Raw genomic sequence first — 19,562 nt, forward strand, 5'->3', positions numbered from 1 at the left:
ACTATGTACCATTCAAATTCATTGAATGAAAGTCACTACTTGCCAGAATTTTAATGGGACAGATGACAAGTATATACATACATACATACATACATACATATATACACATATATATGTATATATATATATGTGTGTGTATGCATATACTTATACACATACATACATATATATATGTCATCTGTCCCACTAAAATTATTTTGCTATAAAATTTCATAATTATATAGTCACTATTATCATAAACACTGTAAGGTGACCTTTAAGAGATACCATTAAACTTACTAAGAGTCTGTCCCCCCGCCCCAGAATCCTGGAAAATCATTGTAATGGGCATCCCACTTTTTCCTCTGCATGCTGGCCATAATGTATCCAAAGTACAATAACTAAAATAGAAATACATATGTTTGTATGTGTATGTATGTATATCAGTATATAAAAAACAAAACAGAAAGAATAAATAAACAGAAACACAATTAATCATTGGATTAACAGGAAGGTAATTTGAGGAAGGGTATAAGTGGTTAGGATAATCAGGAAAGAATTTATATAGAAAGTGTTGATAAAGCAGCATCTTAAAGATACAATTATATTCCATTTAACTTTGGCATCAAAAGTTTTACTTGAAAATTAGCAATCAATATATAGCAAACATGGCAACTTATCAATCTAAATTTATGAATATTGGAGGACTAGGCTCAGAAACTGATGAACTTTGGCAACCTTTAACCATTCTGAGCTTTAGATGTTTCATCTGTAAAATTATTTTAAAAATTATGGTATACAAGTACTCTTCCAGTTCTGACACTTGTATGATTCTAACAAAGACATCCTTGTAATCTTTCTTGTCACTGTTTACCATATATGGAATTGTACTGTTATAAACTTAGCATTCAGGAACAAATTTCTTATACTCTGATGGAGCTATGATTTCCGTAGGAACAACATTGAAGTTTCCTTCCCCTAGGCTTTCATCCTTGAATGATTATTGTACATGGCTTTCCATAAATTCCCACATGGGGGTATTTCTCCAATATGTTGGGTGGTCTTCTAGTTATTATTATAACATGGGGGCTACTATTGTGGGACTTGGGTTCTTTACCTTTTGTAGCTCCTTCTTTGACCATGGTGCCCCATTTCTCTTTTGTCTTACCTCCTAGAGAACAAATTCAGAACTCTATTCCACATCCAGTGACTTGATCCATTTCATTGTAATTCCTTTGTTGGTCTTTGGAAAAAAGTTGACATCTGCAGAATACCAAATAAATAAGTATTTTAAACAGATTGACTGAAATAATATAAATCTTTGCATCTCTTGTTCTTTTCTGCTAGTGCATCATCATCTGTAGAAGCAAAAGTTAGGCACAGATTAGTAAGGGCTATTTTATATTTGTTCAATTTTACGTGTTACCTTGGTGGAAAGACAAAAGGCACACAAATATCTTATGGCCAACTCTTTTAAGAAGAGGATCTTCTTGATGAGGTAGCAGTGTTTCTTTGAATAATTAACACATTTTTTTGCTGGGCATTAATTTCTTTCCAGCTTGGTAAAGATGCTAGTGTGTGGAATTATTTTGCACAGCTTTTAAGAACCTAGTATCTAATGTCTTTATACTGTATCTAGTGCTTTTATAAAATTATTTAACTCATTTTCTCCTATATGCACATTTTGCCCCAATAACAATATCCAGCATCTGTACATTGTTTAAGGTTTGCAACACAGTCTACACAAGTTATATCATATGATTCTCATAGCAACTGTAGAAGGTATGTACAGTTATTGTCTCCATTTTACAAATGATGGAACTGAGGCTGATGCACATTAAATGAGTTGCCCAGAGTTATATAACTACTGTATGTCTTGACGACTTCAGGTCATCCTGATTCTGGGACAGCATTCTTTCCCTTTCACCTAGCTGACTCAGATGTACAACTCATTTTTACTAAGTTTTTTTTAACATCCTTTCTTTTTAGTGAACACAGTGGAAAATGATTTTTTTTGTTTCATTAGAAAGCTGAAAAAGGGATGATAAATCATTGTATAAAGTGGAGCTTTCATTAAACAGGAAAGAAAACCTAATTGAAAGTTGCTGTAATTCATGAATGATCAATTTCGTGCCAAAGAAGTCATTAAAAACACTTGAATGGTTATAGAATCCAATCATTGATTGAATACTAAAAAGGCTAGATTCAGTCTAAAAGCCTGTCCTTTTAGTATTTTATTATTACATACACATACACATGTGCGCACGCACACACACACACACACACACACACACAGAGAGAGAGAGAGAGAGAGAGAGAGAGAGAGAGAGAGAGAGACAGACAGACAGACAGAGACAGAGAGAGAGACAGAGACAGAGTGCTTTAGTAACCATTTGGTTTTCACATACTAGCTATTGTTTTTGGTAGGCAGGTTGCCACATACATCCTGTGAAGCCTTCTGCTTAAAAAGTCACATGTTATTCAACATGAGACCCTTGTTACAACTCACTTTCTTTCTCCATTAATAGCAAGAGATACCCTGGATTTTTTCTAGGCCACTTCTTTTAAAATTCAACTAATTTAACTAGATTTTACAAACTAGATAATGTAAATATAGATATCCATAGGGCTCTGTCTTTCCTTTGGGGAAAAAGATCTTTATTTTAGTAATTCTTTCAAGATACAGAAGAAAGTAAGATTTTAGCCTTCCACATTTTCACTTACTTGGGCAGCATCACTTTATAAGGACTATGTTTTGCAAATGGTGACTATTTTGGTGAATGTTTGGTGGCTTGAATTGTTATGAACTGCATCACTCTGGCAGAGAACCTTCTTTAAAATGTACCTGATAAAAACCTCTTCTTCAGAGGTGTCACCAGGGTTGCCATACTCAATTCAAGTGGATCAAGAACTCATGGAGATGGGTAACTCTTTCAATAATTCAGACTGATATTATAGCAGTCTTTGTGACTCTCATCAAAAATCCTCCCACAAAGTCTCCCTGGTCAGAGTTGAGGAGCGGGAATGCACAACGTGCTAGGGGTATTTCCCCATGACATTATGAGGATACCTGCTTACCATAAGCTGCCCATCACTTAGCCTTCATCTTTGCCTTGTGACTAATTCATCTTCTTCTTTTGTTCATATATATTTTAATATTCTTTACGTAATTTCTTCTTGCTAATTGTTTGTAGTGCATTGAAGCCTGTTCATACTTGCCTTATGCTTCTCTGTTGACCTTAAGTGATTCTCAGTTTAAGTTCTTAGAAAGGATAGTCTTCTATCACAGTCACTTTGCCAAACTGGAAACACATTTGTATTACAAAGATAGCAAGAAGTGGGGTAGTCATATATTTAGAAGAAGAAGAAGAAAAAAAAGATCTATACTATTCACACACAGGTCTACAAATGGTCTGTTTCTACTTTCCCTATCCTTTGAGATTGCTTGACAAATGCCTGCTTTTTATCACAAGGTACAGAGAAAGAATATAAGATACTCTAAGCCCTAATGTGCCTTTAAGTAAATATCTATACAACCCAGTTTAACTGTGTCGGTAGTGGAATCTAGAAAAAAAAATAAAAATCATCCAATGACTCAAACAAATTTTATCAAACATTCAATTTACTCATACTTACTTTTCTCCCTCATTATCCTTGACCAAATAACTGATGGACCTGCCTATGGATATATAAGCTGATGTCTGCAAAACAATGGGAATACTGGTAACAAACATGACTTGAAACTTGGTGATTGCTATGCCTATCTGTGAGAATCATAAGCCACTAAGTCCATTTTTTTCTTCAGCAAGGACTATTTTACTTTATTCCAAGGAAGGAGGGTATTATTTAAAGGAAGAAAACTAGAGCACATTTTTATTAATATACCTTTTATAAAATTGTATTACCTTCATTTCCAAATCTTTTCCTCTCCTCTCCTCTATCTTCTAATCATCCCCTATAACAAAGAATGAAAAACAAAAGAGGAGGAAAGTTCAATAGAACCAACCATCACATCATTCATGTCCAACAACAAATATCCTGCATCCTTGTCTTCCTACCTCCACACGGAATATAGAGGTCCATTTTCTCAACTCTTTTGGAACATCACATTTTTAAAAGCTTTTCATTTTATGTTTGCTATTCTGTAGATTATTGATTTTTTTTTCTGGTGTTGTTCCTTGCAGAGAGTGAATCTGTCCTTCGATTTTCCATTTTATGGCCATTTTCTACGTGAAATCACTGTGGCAACTGGGGGTAAGTAAATATCTGCCCATTTGCTTTGAATACACTCCCAAATTTTACTAACGGTAATTTAAATAGAAAAAGTGTAGCATTTGTTGGAAAAAGACTGTGTTTTCTATTATGAAGACAAGGACTTAAATTAATCCAGAAGAGGATTAAATTACAGGAAAAGCTTTGTAGTAGAAAAAAAAATGACAGCATTAATAATTTTCAGTTCGGGTTTTTCCTCTTTTCCTTCCAAGTTTTAATTCCATTCCTGGCTGAAATAGTAAGTCTACCTGATTGATGGAAATTGGAATGGAATCATTAAGTAAAATAGACCGAGAAAGCTAGTGACATTATACTTTTTGTGTTCATTCCCCATGTAAATGTGTTGATCCTTTAAACACTTCCCCCACCCTTCTGCTTTGAATCTACGCATGCTGGCCAACAACTCAGTTGTGATATTCACTTGAAAATAAACCTACAAAATTGGCATTAGCGTTCCTAATTATACACTTTCCCAAACTTGGAGGTCAGTATAAAGCTTGGAAGGACTATGCCAAGGCAATTATCCTTTCCTATGGATTGGCCAAGAAGACAGCATCCTTTTTATTCCTAAGTATCACTAGGAGAACTAAGCAAAATACCCATGGATTGCTACTGGTGGGCCAGAGAGGGAAAAAGTAGAGAGGACAAGGAAGAAGAGGAGGCATATGAAGACAAGAGAAAATTGGAAGGCAATAGAAAGAAACAGAAGTGAGTACATGAATTGTAGGATACTAACAAGAGTACCACTCCTATTTTTGGTTACAGAAACAAGTACTATACCCTAAATAGCCATTATTTTGAATCAATTTTCCCTTTTCAGAGGGTAAGTTTGACATCTTGCCAAAGACTCATATTGCTCATTTTTGGTACATCTTAATTAGAAAATCTATAGGACTTTGGAGAAATGGGTAAAAATTATAAGGAAAAAAATTTAGGCTTAAGATCAGAAAGATTCTAACAATTAGAGCTGTGTAAAAGTATAATGGGCTACTTTGATAGGCAGTAGGTTTCCTCTCCTAGGCAATCTTCCAAAGACTGGAAGGAATAAGTTATAATCATAAGAATGATCACTTAGAAATGTATTAGTAGAGATTTCTTCCAGGTATGGGTTGAAATAGTTGGCTGCTCAAGTCTCTTCCAACCCCTGTATTCTGGGATTTTGTGATTCTGGGACCCTGATTTGGGATTGTAATTGGTTAGGGCTACAAGAAAAGAAAATGTTATTTGTAATAGATCTTACTGTCACATGAATTTTTACATACACATACACACACATACACACACACATACATACACACATGTGTGTGCATATATACATACATGCATATATACACACATACATATACACACACATACATATGAACACATATGCCACCTCCCTCAAAAAACCAAGCAGATAAGACAACTTACTTTCTTTAAAAGTCTGAAGTTAACATGATTTGCTTACTGTATTTGTTTAATCCCCCACATCATTTTTAAAGCATTTCAAAAAATTGGAAGAAACTTATTCATAATCTTTTGCTTGTGAACCAAATGAGGAAGACACACAAAAGGAAAGGATCCTTCTATTACAAGCTAAATAAAATGAGAGGCACCAGAGTTTTGTAGAAAGAGCATTGCTGTCACTGAACTCAGAAAAGACATTTAAATTTTACAGAGCATTCATTCCTTAATCTGTAAAATGGGGGAAATAATATATGTGTAATACTGTACTCTCCACCCTACTCTACTTTGCTCCAGAGATTTAATTAGCCACATTCTGTTCTAACAGCTAGTTCTCTGTTGCTGTTGTTAATCTTGAAGGGAAAGGAGAGGAATAAGTATTTAAATGATGTCTATTATTTTCCAGGCACTGTGCTAAGTGCTATAAAAAATTATACTTATTATTATCATTATTATTATACCTTAAGAGAAATATTTTTATTTTATGTTTTAACTTATGGAATAAAAAAAGCATTTCCATAACATAATACAATAAAAAAAGATGATTGTACATGAAACTTCGAATCTACTATATACAACTCACTATTCCTTTCAAATATATAACATAATTATCATGTAATTTTTTTTCTTCCCTCCTCTGGCCTGAGAGATGGTTAATATTAGACACAAATAGGTGTATGTGTGTGTTTATATGCATGTGTATGTGTATATATATTTACACGCACTCCCTATTTGTGTCTACATATATTTATATATGTGTGTGTGTTTGTGTGGAGAGAGAGAGAGACAAATAGACAAATAGGAATATGTGTGTGTAAAATAATTCTGTATATCTGTTTATCAGTTCTTCTTTCACTGGATGTAGATAGCACTTTCTTCATATGTCCTTTGTAGTTAATTTAGGTATTTATAATAGCCCTTTGGGTACATAGGCCCTTCATTTTCTGCTTCATGGAATTTATATCAAATTAAAAGTCTCCTTCCCATGAAGATATTTGTCCTGAGGTTTCTAGGTTGGAACTGTTTGTCCCAAATTGATCCTGAAAGCAGTGCCATTGCTTCAATAATCATTCTCTCTAGGAAGTGTCCTCAAATATGAATAAACAGATTGGTCATTGAACCAAAAATTTAGAATCAGAGGGGATCTCTCAGAAGTTGTGTAGTGCCAGTTCCCCTCCTTTTATCGAGAAATTCGGTGCTTTATCAAGTTTACACAAATAGTATGTAACTCAGGCAATGTGTGAATAAAAGTCCCCTGATTTCAGATACAGTGCTCATTCTGTTATACTGCTGTCCTAAGGAGCCCAGTCTTCCTTGCAGAAACCGTAAAACTATACTCAACACCTGTTGGTTAGGATTCCTTTGCAGACGGAGTTGGGCAGTGTCATGGTACTGGGACAGCTTACTTGCCATGTGACTACTTAATAGCTTCTGACTTTGCATTCAATGTTAATTATCTCTCTCATGGCTTAAGGCCTATACATGACTTTATTAAGTGCTTCGTCTGAGCCAAATACTAGACTACTTGCTAGGAATTTAAATGCAAGCAAAAAGATGGACTTGCCTTGCCTTCAGGGAACTTACCTTCTAGTGGGGGAAGACCATATGTTAAAAGAAGGTGAAAAGATGGTGGTAGGGGAGGAAGGGTAGCCTCAGTGAATCACAGTGGAGAAAGAAGTTCAGAGGGCCCAGAGTGGAGCCTAGTGACAAAAGGAAACAGTGAAAAGTACTTGTCTGGGCCTTTCCTTGAAATGGAGGTTCCTACGGCAACTAACAAATAAAAGGTGAAGGAATCTTCCAGGATGAGAAGGCTCCTATACTTTATTCATATATTCTTTTTAAACAATATGCAAGTCAAGTGGAAATGGAGAGTGGATTTAATTTTCTGATGGCTATGAGTTATATAGATAAGTGTTTTGGAAATTTACATCCCAGTCTCCTTCCCCCATTGCTCAACATCAATGGAACAGTTATTTTATACCTTCTAATCTTCCACTTACTTCAGATGTCTGCTCTGTCCACTTTTAACACAATAATTTAAAGTTATATATAAATTGTAAAAGTGTAGTGAATTATTGGTACTGTCTCTCATCTTCACGTGACAGGTGACAGTTAAAATTATAAAATCATCTAGTCATATAATGGTAGTTTATTTGAATCTCAGCTGTAACATTTTTCTAAAAGAATACCTTTCTCTTTTTGACAGTATGTTCAAGTCTCTAGTTAAAAGTATGAAATCAAAGATAAATGTCAGGTCAGTAATTTATAGGCTTCCAAAATGAATGCTTACTTATTAGATATTCTAGTATTCCCAATCTTCATTCCATATAAATTATGTGCAAAATGAATAGTAAATATTCACCATCTCATTTTCTGGTTCACTGATAGTAGAATATGAAAGTATTCATTTGTCTTTTTTTTAAAAATTGACTTTTTCATCTTTTAAAAAAGTAAAACAAGAATTCTTCTGAGCCTCACATAAATATATTTCTATTTATAACATTATGAAGGGAGGTGGTTCAAGAGGTTGTTAATTTTGCATAAAGAACTACATTTGTTGTAAGTTTTATACAGGTAAAATACGAGCTAAACTTAATTTTCCTCTTTTTTTGTTTCTTCATGTCTACTCTGAAATAATTTTATTATGCTCATGTTGATGTTGTTCAGTTGTGTCCAGCTCTTCATGACCCCATTTGGGGTTTTCATGGCAAATATACTGGAGTGGTTTGCCATTTCCTTCTCCAGTTCATGAAGAACTGAGGCAAAAAGGGTTAAGTCAGTTGCCCAGGGTCACACAGATAGTTGGTGTTTGAGGCCAGATTTGAACTCAGGAAGCTGAGTCTTTCTAACTCCAGGCCTTGTGTGTACCCCTGTGCCACCTAGCTGCCCATATAGGCCTTCTAAAACACAGCATCTTAAATCCTGTAATACAGAATACACATTAAATTTGTTTTAGAGGTCTTAAAGCATTTTGTCAATTCTCAGAAGACTTTTTGAAAATGGCTCACTTCAGCCAACAACTATAATAATTAGAAGGGGGGAAGTGAATTTTTTCTACATTCATGTGAGAGGAAGAGAAAATGAGGAGGGCTGAGATAATTATTCAGATAATTCAAGGAAAATGATATATGAGAAGCAAATTGCCTAGATTTTTTTCACATTTACCATGTTCATTATGTACTCAGTTCACTCTGAAATTTTTGTTTGTATTGTTCACATAAAGGCAGAGGTTAAATAAAGATCTTCAGCATTTGTTGAATCTGTTGTGATAGCATCAAGGGCCTTTACAAATCTTCAGCAGTTTAAATTTTTCCTGGTGTTCGGTGATACTCAAATTATATGTAGAAATGAAGGACTGATTCTTTGAGTAAATATTTATTAAGACAAAGGAATGATCAAAGCATTGTTCTAGGTCCTAGGAGAGTATAAACCTCAGAAAATAACCCCATTAAAGCAACAAGGGGCGGGGGAGGCGGGGAAGATGAGGGAAATTCATTTTAGCCATTATATGTGGAAGAGGAATGTCTAGGCACAGTTTGAAAAAGATCTGTCATGTTAGTGGTCTTCTAAGCTGAAAATTGGTTATTTATGTAATATGGTGGCTAAGAAAGCAAACACAATCTGAGGATATTTTAAGGAGATTAGTGATTTCCAGGAATAGAAAGGCCGTAGTCCTGGGATACATAACTATTATCAAGCTATATCTGGCATATTGCATTGAGCCATATTTTATCAAGAGCATCCAGAGGAGGGCAAATAGAATGAGAAAGGACTTTAAATTGCTGAAATAGCAAAATTATTCCAAGGACCTATGGGTGCTTAGAATAGAGAAGATTTAAGATGAACATGATTGCTATTCTTCTCAGAGAAGAAATTAGCTCTATACTCTTTGGTCCCACAGGGCCAAATTAGGCCCAATGGAATAAAATTGAGAAGAAAAAAATTTAGGCTTAATTTTAAGCAAAAAATGCCTTCTTGACAATGATCATTTAAGAGGAAAAAATGATTAGTCTGCTTTCAGAGGTTGTGAGTTCCTGCTCATAGGCAGACTTAAAAAAAAAAATTCTGATAATTAACTTGTTGGTTCTCTTGTAGAAGTACTTCCTGTAGCTACAGTTAAACTAAATGGCTTATGATTCTTCTAAATCTGAAATTTGTTGATTCTGTTAGAGTTAAGTAGAATGTAGAATAAAAAGTAACATTAGGAACCTGTCTATGGGAAATATTTCACTAACAATAATTTTTGCCCATGCATATGTACCTAGCACATATAATATAAATGGAGGAAAAAAGTAAGTACTTTGTCTGCATAGTTTTCATGGCCAATATGGCTTCTGAATTGAATGTCTCTAGGGATAAGTCTTCCTATATTCTGGGACTGTGCCATTGTTGGCTCTTGGATCTTCTCTTGACATCAATGATAACATTCCCCTAAGACAGTCAGTGACCTTCTTGAAATTTTATATGAAGAAGAAATTTTACTAGAATTAATTTAAGCTCAGTTGTGTTTATCAGCATGACCACATGCTTTCTTCATTTAACTCTGGATAATCACTGAATCAAGATGGTGGAAAGGAGGAAAGAGAAGAGTTTATTCTATCTGACCACAAAACTGAGTGGTTATGAAACAACTCACCTCTTAGATTAGTGGTAAATATGATTCAGATCCTCTAAGGCATGAAAGTGAAAGGCTATGACAAAAGCTTCTGTGGAGAGAATTCCCTTAAGGGATAAAAGTGAAAGACTTCTGAAAGTTTCTTCTCTAAGACAAAAACAAACAAACAAACAAAAAGCCTTAGCAGGAACTCTTCCAGAGACTAAAGTGAAACCAAAAAATTTCAATGTTGAAGTTTTTAACAGAAAGAAACACAACTTTAAAAAAAAGCATTTAAGACAAACAAACAAACAAAAAGCTATGTGATAGAAGCAGGAAAAATGCAACATGGTGTTTAAAGCTTCAGTACAGGCTGCCCAAGTCTTTGTCAGAACCATTTTCTAACTACTTTTCCTCTCCTCCAATGGTTAGGCACTGTAATCAACATGAGGTTTTTTATGATTTACTGATGCTTACCTACTGTCCATCTGAATTTCCACTCAGTTTCCACCCTGAAAATATCCAATCTTCTTCCATTCTGACCACTACAATTCCCCCCACATCAAGTTATTCCATCAAGGCCCTTTAACCTGTGCCTTCTATTATTCCTTTCTAAAATGTTTAAATATGTTTATTTTTATAGACATATCAGCAATATAATAATCGTATTGGTTTTTGTAGAGGAAGGCTTATACAGGAGGAAGGTGAGCAGAGGCAACTGAATAGCCCCTTGTTCTCTAATTGTAGCAAATGCTTATTTTCTTTCTTTGTAGAGTAAGGTCTTCTTTAACATTTTCCCTTTCTTGTCAAAATTTTTAATTTGTAAAAACTCCTTTCCATTCACCAGTTAAGAGATTGACTTCCTCCCAGTAAATGATTTAGTGGTGGTTGTATCCAAATCTGTGAAGCAGAACAGAAAATAAAGAAGGTAATTTGAAAATTTGACATGTATACCTTCTCCCCCAAAATGGCTGCTAATTTATTTAGAGCTTGTGATAAAATAATTAACATGATCAGTCATGTTCTATTTATCATGAGCTAGACATTCTGCAATTTGGAAGTTCTTCATTTGTTGATTTTGATTGTCTTTCCAAACTGGGGTCTAAATATCTGGAAGACTTGTAATTTTTAATTGTCTGAAGTTACTTATGGAGCATGTAGCAGGGTTCATCCATAAAGTCTTTCTCTATGTGCAGTACCCCATGGCACAGCTCAGAAACTGGCATAATTATATCAAGCAGACCATATAAGACATTATCCAAAGTTTTAGTTTTTGTGAAATAAACAGAACCATAGGGCTAGGCCTGTATAATTCATAGTTAATTGTAGATAGAGTGTTTTGTTGGGGGTTGGGGAGATTATTTGGAATCATCTGGACTGGCTTTCTATTCATCCTAGACTCACTTGTAAATGGCACCTGTCCATTAAGAGATAGAATATAAATAGCCCTGGCTGCTGTTATAAATATATGTTTGCTTATTTCCATTTCCATTTTAATCCATGCTATGTGATTTAATTTTCTTATGTGATGTCTTAGTTTGAATTAGGAGGGGAGTCTGAGTTACTTTCTCAAGGAAACTCGATATTCCAAGGCATAGTTCTTTCTGGAGTCTTTTCCTATTCCTCTATTATTTCAAAGGTTAACAAAACCACGTTTTCAGTTCTAATCTTAGAAGAACATGGGTGCTGTTACAAAGCATCTTAAGGAAAGTGAACTCCACAATTATTTGATGGGCTCAATTCTTTTGTTTGCTAGACTCTAATGCGGTTATGCTAAGACCTGGTTAGTCTGTGGGTCTGATATAGCCTGAGGGCCACAGTGAAACTTTGGCTGAATCTATTACAGTGATTATTTAAATATACCATTTTTTGCTAATGGCAAAGTGGTTTGAGGAGCCTAGCCTTTTAATTAGTTTATTATCAATTTCCACAGCCTCTTTTAAAAAAAAAAGATAAAACAAGAAAACATCCTTACCTATGAAAATTAAATAAATAGAAGAGGTTGGAGCCAGAGATATATGTTACTTCATGTTTCTTAAGTGAAGGATTACTAATTAAGGAGAGCCAGTGATCAATAGTGGACAGAAAGTCATCTACCTTAGAGTAAGGACAAAGACCTGAGTTTAAATTCAGACTTTGATCTATACAAATCTTGTGCCCCAGGCAACTCTACAGACCAGGTACAAATCAAAATTGATAAAGGGAATTTTGTAATTTTTTAATTGTCCTGGATGAATGAAATCATAGATCTGTGCCACTGCCCTCCAAAAGAGGGTACATATTAAATGAAATTAAACATTTGACCAATTTAATATTTTTAAAATATTATTCAGAATTTTAAAAAATGAGTCTAAATATGTGTGTGCATTATTCCTAAATAGATAAATCCTTTCTCATTTTCTCATTGCTGATCAGAACCCTTGGGATTTGGTCAAGTTTGCTTAATTTGCAGTTTTCCTCTTTCTTCCATGTATCATTTGATTACTAATGAAAACATTTATCTGAAGTCCAATAAGGAACACAAAAGAGAAAAGATAAGTCAGATTTATTAAGTAAGCTTATAGAATCTTCCCAAACTAATCAAAAAAGATAATGTCTTCTCTCTCTCCCTCTCTCTCTCTCTCTCTCTCTCTCTTTTTCTCTCCCCCCCTTCCCTACTTCCCTTTGTTTCTCTCTTCCTTTCTCTCTCCCACTCCGTATCTCCCCCTCATTCTCTCTTCCACCTTTGTTCCCTGCACCACCTAGCTGTCTATGTAATAAAAATTCTAAAACAATGGCTTTTCCCCCAGTTTTCATTCTGAGTATTGAAATGACCTTGAAAATATTTATATCTTCATTTCAGGTATCTATTTGGTTTCACATCTCTATAGTATATAACTACCTTTACATTTTTTTACTGCAAAATTTAGGCTGAACATCTGGGTTCAGAATCTAGCCCTGCCACTTATTAAGCTTGAAACTCTAGCTAAGCCATTTAATATTTCTGAGGCTCAGGTTTTTCATCCATAGAATGAAGGAGGTTAGACTTGATGACCTCTGAGAACCCCTCCAGATCTGTAGCTAAAACCTGCTAAATCTTAGAAAGATTACATTCTGTTTTCCCAACCACCCTGATTTTTCTTTGAGTATAAAAATAAAATGATCATCATTTTTAATGGAAAAATGAGAATAAATGTGTTTTTTTAATCATATATTCCAATACAAAGTCCACTTTGCTTGGTGTTAATACTCTGAGGCATCTGTCCTTAAAGACTTAATCTCATCAATTACTTTGTTTTCTATGATTACCTGACTTGCTTGATTATCTAGGAAATCATAGGTCAGTGGTTGAAGGGGATCTTAGATATTCTGTAGTCCAATCCCACATTTTACTGATGAAATGGATTTCTAGAAGAGTCAGATTAAAACCTAGCTTTTCTTGTTCAAAATCCCATATGCTTTATACAATATCATATTACCTCTCTGTCAGGGCTGCTAAGTTTTCAAGATGGATTAAGATTTTAAACTAAAAGTCATTACAGTATTTCATTGCAAAACTTTTTTTACATCTTAGAACATGATTATATGTAAATGCAATTTGCTTCCAACACTAATTTTTATTTTAATAATTTGATGATATATGAATATTTATAAAAAGATGTCAGCAAAAAGTATGTAACTATAACTGAATATTTAAAAAACATTTGGAACAACTTTTAAAAAAACTATTCAAGTCCTAAAACATAAAGGTAAATTTCTTCTCATTATACCATTATATTTAATGCATTATCAACAGGTACTCTAAAGATTTTTTTTAATGGTGGCCTACCAAACTCTTTTACCTTAACAATATTAGAGAAAGCAATGGATTTGAGGCATTGTTACTGCCCTGGAATGTCATGAGTATAAAAGGAAATAATTATGTTCTTCCATTTATAGTATATCTAATAAATTCCATACAATAGACTTTATATCTAATCATGATTGGCATATCCACATTTTGGAATTATTTTTCCATGCTACTTGTTTTCCATTTTTGCCTTTCCAGGACTTTCCAGTGTAAAATAATGGCTTCTCTTTATGATTTGGAATGTTTTAAGATAGCTAGTGCCCAATAAAGTTTCATCCATTTCATCCAAGTAGTTGTTTACTAGACCAGGTTTCTCTTTATTCTGAATTCCCATTCTCTACTCTGAATTTTTCTTTCCTTTAAAAAGAAAGACGATTCTGCCTGCCCTTATCAGCTTTTCCACACCTAAGTGCTTTTGTTGGCAATCTTCTGTCAGCTTTTCTTTATTTCAAAGAGTGACCAAAATGTTGAATTCTAGAAGACCTTTTTCAGCTGACACTCTAATTATGTGCTAGCTGGATAAGTTCATAGAAAGAAGGAAAGGAAAAAAAAGATGTCTTTCAGAAAGCTGGATTAAATGAGACAGTATCTGCCATGACCGTCTCCATCACATAAACCACTTTTAAACAACATTTATAGTAACTCCATCAAAGTCAAGCCCATCATATGCTGAGGTAGTTAATTTCAGGGAAGCAGTGTGAATTCCAGATTATGTAACTGCTTTACTTTAGGCATGGACTCATGACTAAACTCAGCACACTTTACATGCTCAGAATGAAATCTTCTATTAAGGGAATTGCTTGGGACTTTAAAACATGGTGAATTATTTTTGTAGCTTTGGTGTCTAATTTTTTAAAAACGTCATCTTCCCTCATAGAAATTCTGCAAATGAGATAATATATTAAGTGCTTTGTTGTTATTCTTTGGGGGAAAAGTTAAAAAAATCATAAACAAATCTAAATATTGGCTATGATTATTCCAAACCCAACTGTCTCAAAGGCAGAGTAAAAACCAAAATGGAATCATTTTGTATTATCACAGATATTCTGCCTAAACATTCAGTAAAAATGGTCTATCACCAATTCAAATATTATCTGTTCTTCAATTAATTTATTCTGACAACTAGTATAATAGATTATTAGGTCCGGGCATGTTAAGCTTAGCCAGAGTCATTCTATCCTTGGATATATGGACTCTCCATGATATTTACCATCAAGTGATTCCTTTTTTGACAGGGATAGATTATGGGTACACCATGATTTACCTATCATGATAACGAGCCAGTAACCATAGTTGCCATTTTACATACTGTCTCCCTATTCCTTTACAGAATTTCAACTGACAACCATAATGGTGACTATAAATTACTGTGGTGTGAAATTTAGGCAAATTTCAAAAGAGTAGAGTGGAAACTGACCTCCAGCCTCACGAAGAGTCAATACCTAAGAGAGGTAGTATAGTACAGTGGGAATGAGCTGGACAAGTTATCAAAGGACTAGAGTTTGAATCCTGGCTTTGCCACTTTGTACCCACCCATATGACTTTGGACAAGTAACTCTAACCCTAATCTCTCTGGACCTTAGTTCCTCATCTGTAACATGAAAGGGTCTGACTAGATGCCTTTGATGTAGTTTACTTCTCTAAGCTTGTGATCTGATGATCTCTCAATCTTTAATATAACCTCTCATAAAAAAGGAGAGAAGCCTATTAAATGGTCTGTGATATTCAGTTTAATTTAAAGGAGTTTGTTAACACTAAACCGATTTGCCCGTGAATTTATATTATGAAAAGGAAGAAGAAAACTTTGGCTAATTTTTTTTAAACGATATAGCTAATATTCCCACAGTTTGATTCCATCCATCTTAGGGTCACATGCTGAATACCTATAGACTCCACTCCAGGGGCTGAATTTTGTTAATTTTCTTTGATTTTATTTGTTGTGTTAGGTTATGTATGTACTGAATTTGTTAATAAACTCAACTGTAAACTGCTTTCACAATGAGTAACCTTTATAGTCTCAGGAGAGACATCTAGCCTTCGCTAATTTTGTTCTCTCCTGTGGACTATCGTGCATTTTGAACTTTACCTTTTTAGAAAATATGCTAAATGAATATACCTTGCCTAAATGAGCCTCATTTGTTTAAAGCAATATTCTGTCCTAATGAATTAGATAATTTTAACAACTGATATCTGTGGACATAATTGATCCTCATCAATTCCTTTAGATAGGTCATCCAGATATTACTGTCCCCCAAAGATGCCCTTTAGGTTCTGTGTATGGCATTAAAAACCTTTCCCCACCTGACCCAGTCTGCCTTCCCAGCTTTGTTATATATTGCTCCCTTCCATGCACACATCATTGCAGCAAAACTTGCTTTCTTGTTGTTCCTCACACGGGACATTCTTTGCCTTTGTACAATCCTGGAAGGCCCCTCACTCATTTCCTGGAAAACACAGTTCATTTGTCATCTCCTACAGAAGACCTTTCCTGATTGCCTTAGCTGCTAGTGGCTTCAACATACCTCACATACTACCTGTGTAACTCTGGGCAAATCCCTCATCCTCTGTTTGCCTCAGTTTCTTCAACTGTAAAATGGGGGGAAAGGGTACCTACTTAGCACAGTTGTATCAAATGATAGGTTTGTGTGTGTGTGTTTATATATACATATATATGTAATATATATGTATGTATGTATGTATACATAAACGCTATGTGTTATGTGGTAAGTGCTACATATCCATTCCTTTTCCCCTTCTCATAGATATGTTGCCTTATATTTATTGTGTATGTGCATGTGTTTTTGTATACATACACACCCGGAAACACAAATATTGTCTCCCCAGAGAGAATGGTAGCTTACCATTTTTGTATCACTTCAGCACGGTACCTAGCATACAGTAGGAATTTAGTAATACATATATATTTTTTTAATTGAGCAATTGCTTGGTGTTTCACTAATGAAGAAACAGTCTCAGGTAAAATAACTTGGTTATTGTCATAGTAAGTGGCCAAGATAGGATTTAAACTGAGATCTCAGCATATGAATACTGTGTTCTTTTCCCATAATAATAGCCGGTATTTATCTCAGTATTTGAATACACCATCTCAGTTGAGCCTCCCATCGATTCTCTGGCATAGATGCTACTATTTCATTTTTCATTTGAGGAAACTGAGGCTCCAGGAGGTCAAGGGATTTGCCGTGGTCACAGTGTCAGAAACAGGATTTGAATTCAGTTCTTTCTGACTCAAATTCAGTGCCCAACCTCTATACCATGTGACCTCTCATCAAAACCAGAAATTCATTTGAAATGGAGTAAAAAATAAAAGCATAGACAATTATAGAACATGTTCATCTGATATTTGCCACATTCTCTCTCCATGAATTATCTCATGAAAGTTCTTTTACTAATAATTATGTGCTCTCTTTAACCTTCCTTCCGTGTATAAAATGGCTGCATAGAATAGGCAAATAAAATATGTAGACTCCCAAGGCAAAAGCTTTGTGAGTCCTGATTCTTTTTTCATAAATGAAAATTATCTGACTAGCAAAGGATCACGTAATCTGGGACAATTAATAAGTTCTTTTGTTTGTTTGTTTATTTTGTTTTTGATTGTTTTTACTGGAGACTTGGGAAATCTAAGGAGTTTTTGGTTTCTCCTCATTCGTATTTCTGATGCATAGCCCTGACAGTGGAGGTTTAGAATTTTTCCTAAATACCAATGTTTTTGTACCAATGCTGATTTACAGTACTTGCAGAGAAAGCCCTCTAAAGTATCTGAAATTGATTTTTCACCACAGTGTCCCCAGACTGGGAAGAACTTGTAGTCTAGTGCTTGGGAAGGAAAATAGTGTGGTGAATGAATGACAGCTGGTGGTTAACAAAGAATTCTCATGGCTCAAAGTATTGACAAGTAACTATTACTCTGAAAAAATGTCTATAAGAGGATTTTATGCTGGTAGAGGGACCTTCTGCTTATGACTGCCTCTTCTTAGATCTCAATGGCTGATGTGTCCTGAAATGCCCAGGATTTAAAATTCAGCATTTTGTTAATTTCTGCTGTGGACACTTTATGTTCCTATTTGTGATCAAGGAAGAAACAGATGCCTCCTTTTTTCAGTTGTCTCTTTATGATACCTGCAAGGGGTATAAAGCAATTTAATCTAATAACAAAAGTGTTGGGAATGATGGTGAACAGATGCAGTGATAGATTTATATAGCAGAAGCTCAGCAAATGCTTCCCTTCAAGGCAGTTTGGTTCTCTGGATGTGAACATTTACTGAGTCCACCTCAAAATGCATCTGTATCCTTTTGGATACATCTTTTCCCTTCTGATTTTGGGGAAAATATTGTTACTTCAAACTTAGACTCATAGGCCTTATTTTTATTTATTTTTTTAGGAAGAGAAGCTCTTTTAATTCTTTTTTATTTTAATTTTCATATTTCCTTCCCTATCCAATGAGAAGGCAAGAAAACCAAAACCTGTTACATACGTACAGATATACACACACACACATACAAACATATATATGTATATATATATGTATATACGTATATATGTATATATGTGTATATATATGTATATATGTATATACGTATATATATGTATATTTGTGTGTGTGTGTATATATATATATATATATATATATATATATATATATATATAAATAACGTTTCCATATTAGCTATACCCAAAAAAATAGAAATAAAAATATTGCTATTCTGAGTCCTTCAGTTCTTTACTTGGTGGTGGTTAGCATGTTTGATTAATGCATAGACTTCAGGACCTAAAAAGGACCTAAAAGGGACCTTATGGATAATCTGATTCAACCAAGACAAAACCAAGACCCAAGGAAGTGAAGGGACTTGTCCATGACAAGTAAGACAACAAATAGGAAAGTTAGGCTTAAAAATAGGCCATCTCATGTCAAGCCAAGTACTCCTTTAAGAAACATTTTCAAGAATATTGAATATAACATCTGATTTTTTTCAGTATGTTGTTTGAATAGCTATTTTTTTTTCCTTTTTAAAAAATTCTTTGTTAAAAAGAATTGCTCTCTGGGAGATAAAGGGAAGAAGGATATGCTGAGTAATGTAAGTGTTGTAAGAATAGATAGCAATAAAATCTATTTTAAATAAAAACAAAAGTTTTAGAATCTTTTTTCCATAATAGAGAGAAATAGAGAACTTTCACTTTTTAGCTACTTTTACAGATAACAGAATTTTTTTAAAAATCACAAATACTGGATACAGTGATGTTTAAAAGAAAGAAATCCTATTTTGCGGTGGTTCCAGAAGATAGTCAAGGCATCTTGTACTATTTGCCATTGTTGGAGAAAAGAACAGGACTGGAATACTCCCCTCAGGATGTAGGATAGCTTTGGTCAATTCTCATTTATTTTGCCTGCCAAGGTACATATTACAATAAACTTGTTATCAGCACAT

General features: G+C 34.3%; 1 protein-coding gene across 1 annotated transcript in view; it reads left to right on the forward strand.

The window, feature by feature from the left end:
* The window catches only part of PLXDC2 (plexin domain containing 2), a 495,943-nt gene that overhangs the window by 258,127 nt on the left and 218,254 nt on the right, over window positions 1–19,562 (forward strand). Inside the window, 1 exon segment of the mRNA XM_020966887.2 lies at window positions 4,164–4,233. Coding sequence (XP_020822546.1) covers window positions 4,164–4,233 — 70 coding nt within the window.

The sequence above is a fragment of the Phascolarctos cinereus genome, unplaced genomic scaffold (genome assembly GCF_003287225.1).
Source record: "Phascolarctos cinereus isolate Bilbo 61053 unplaced genomic scaffold, phaCin_HiC Scaffold_1;HRSCAF=81, whole genome shotgun sequence".
NCBI lineage: Eukaryota > Metazoa > Chordata > Mammalia > Diprotodontia > Phascolarctidae > Phascolarctos > Phascolarctos cinereus.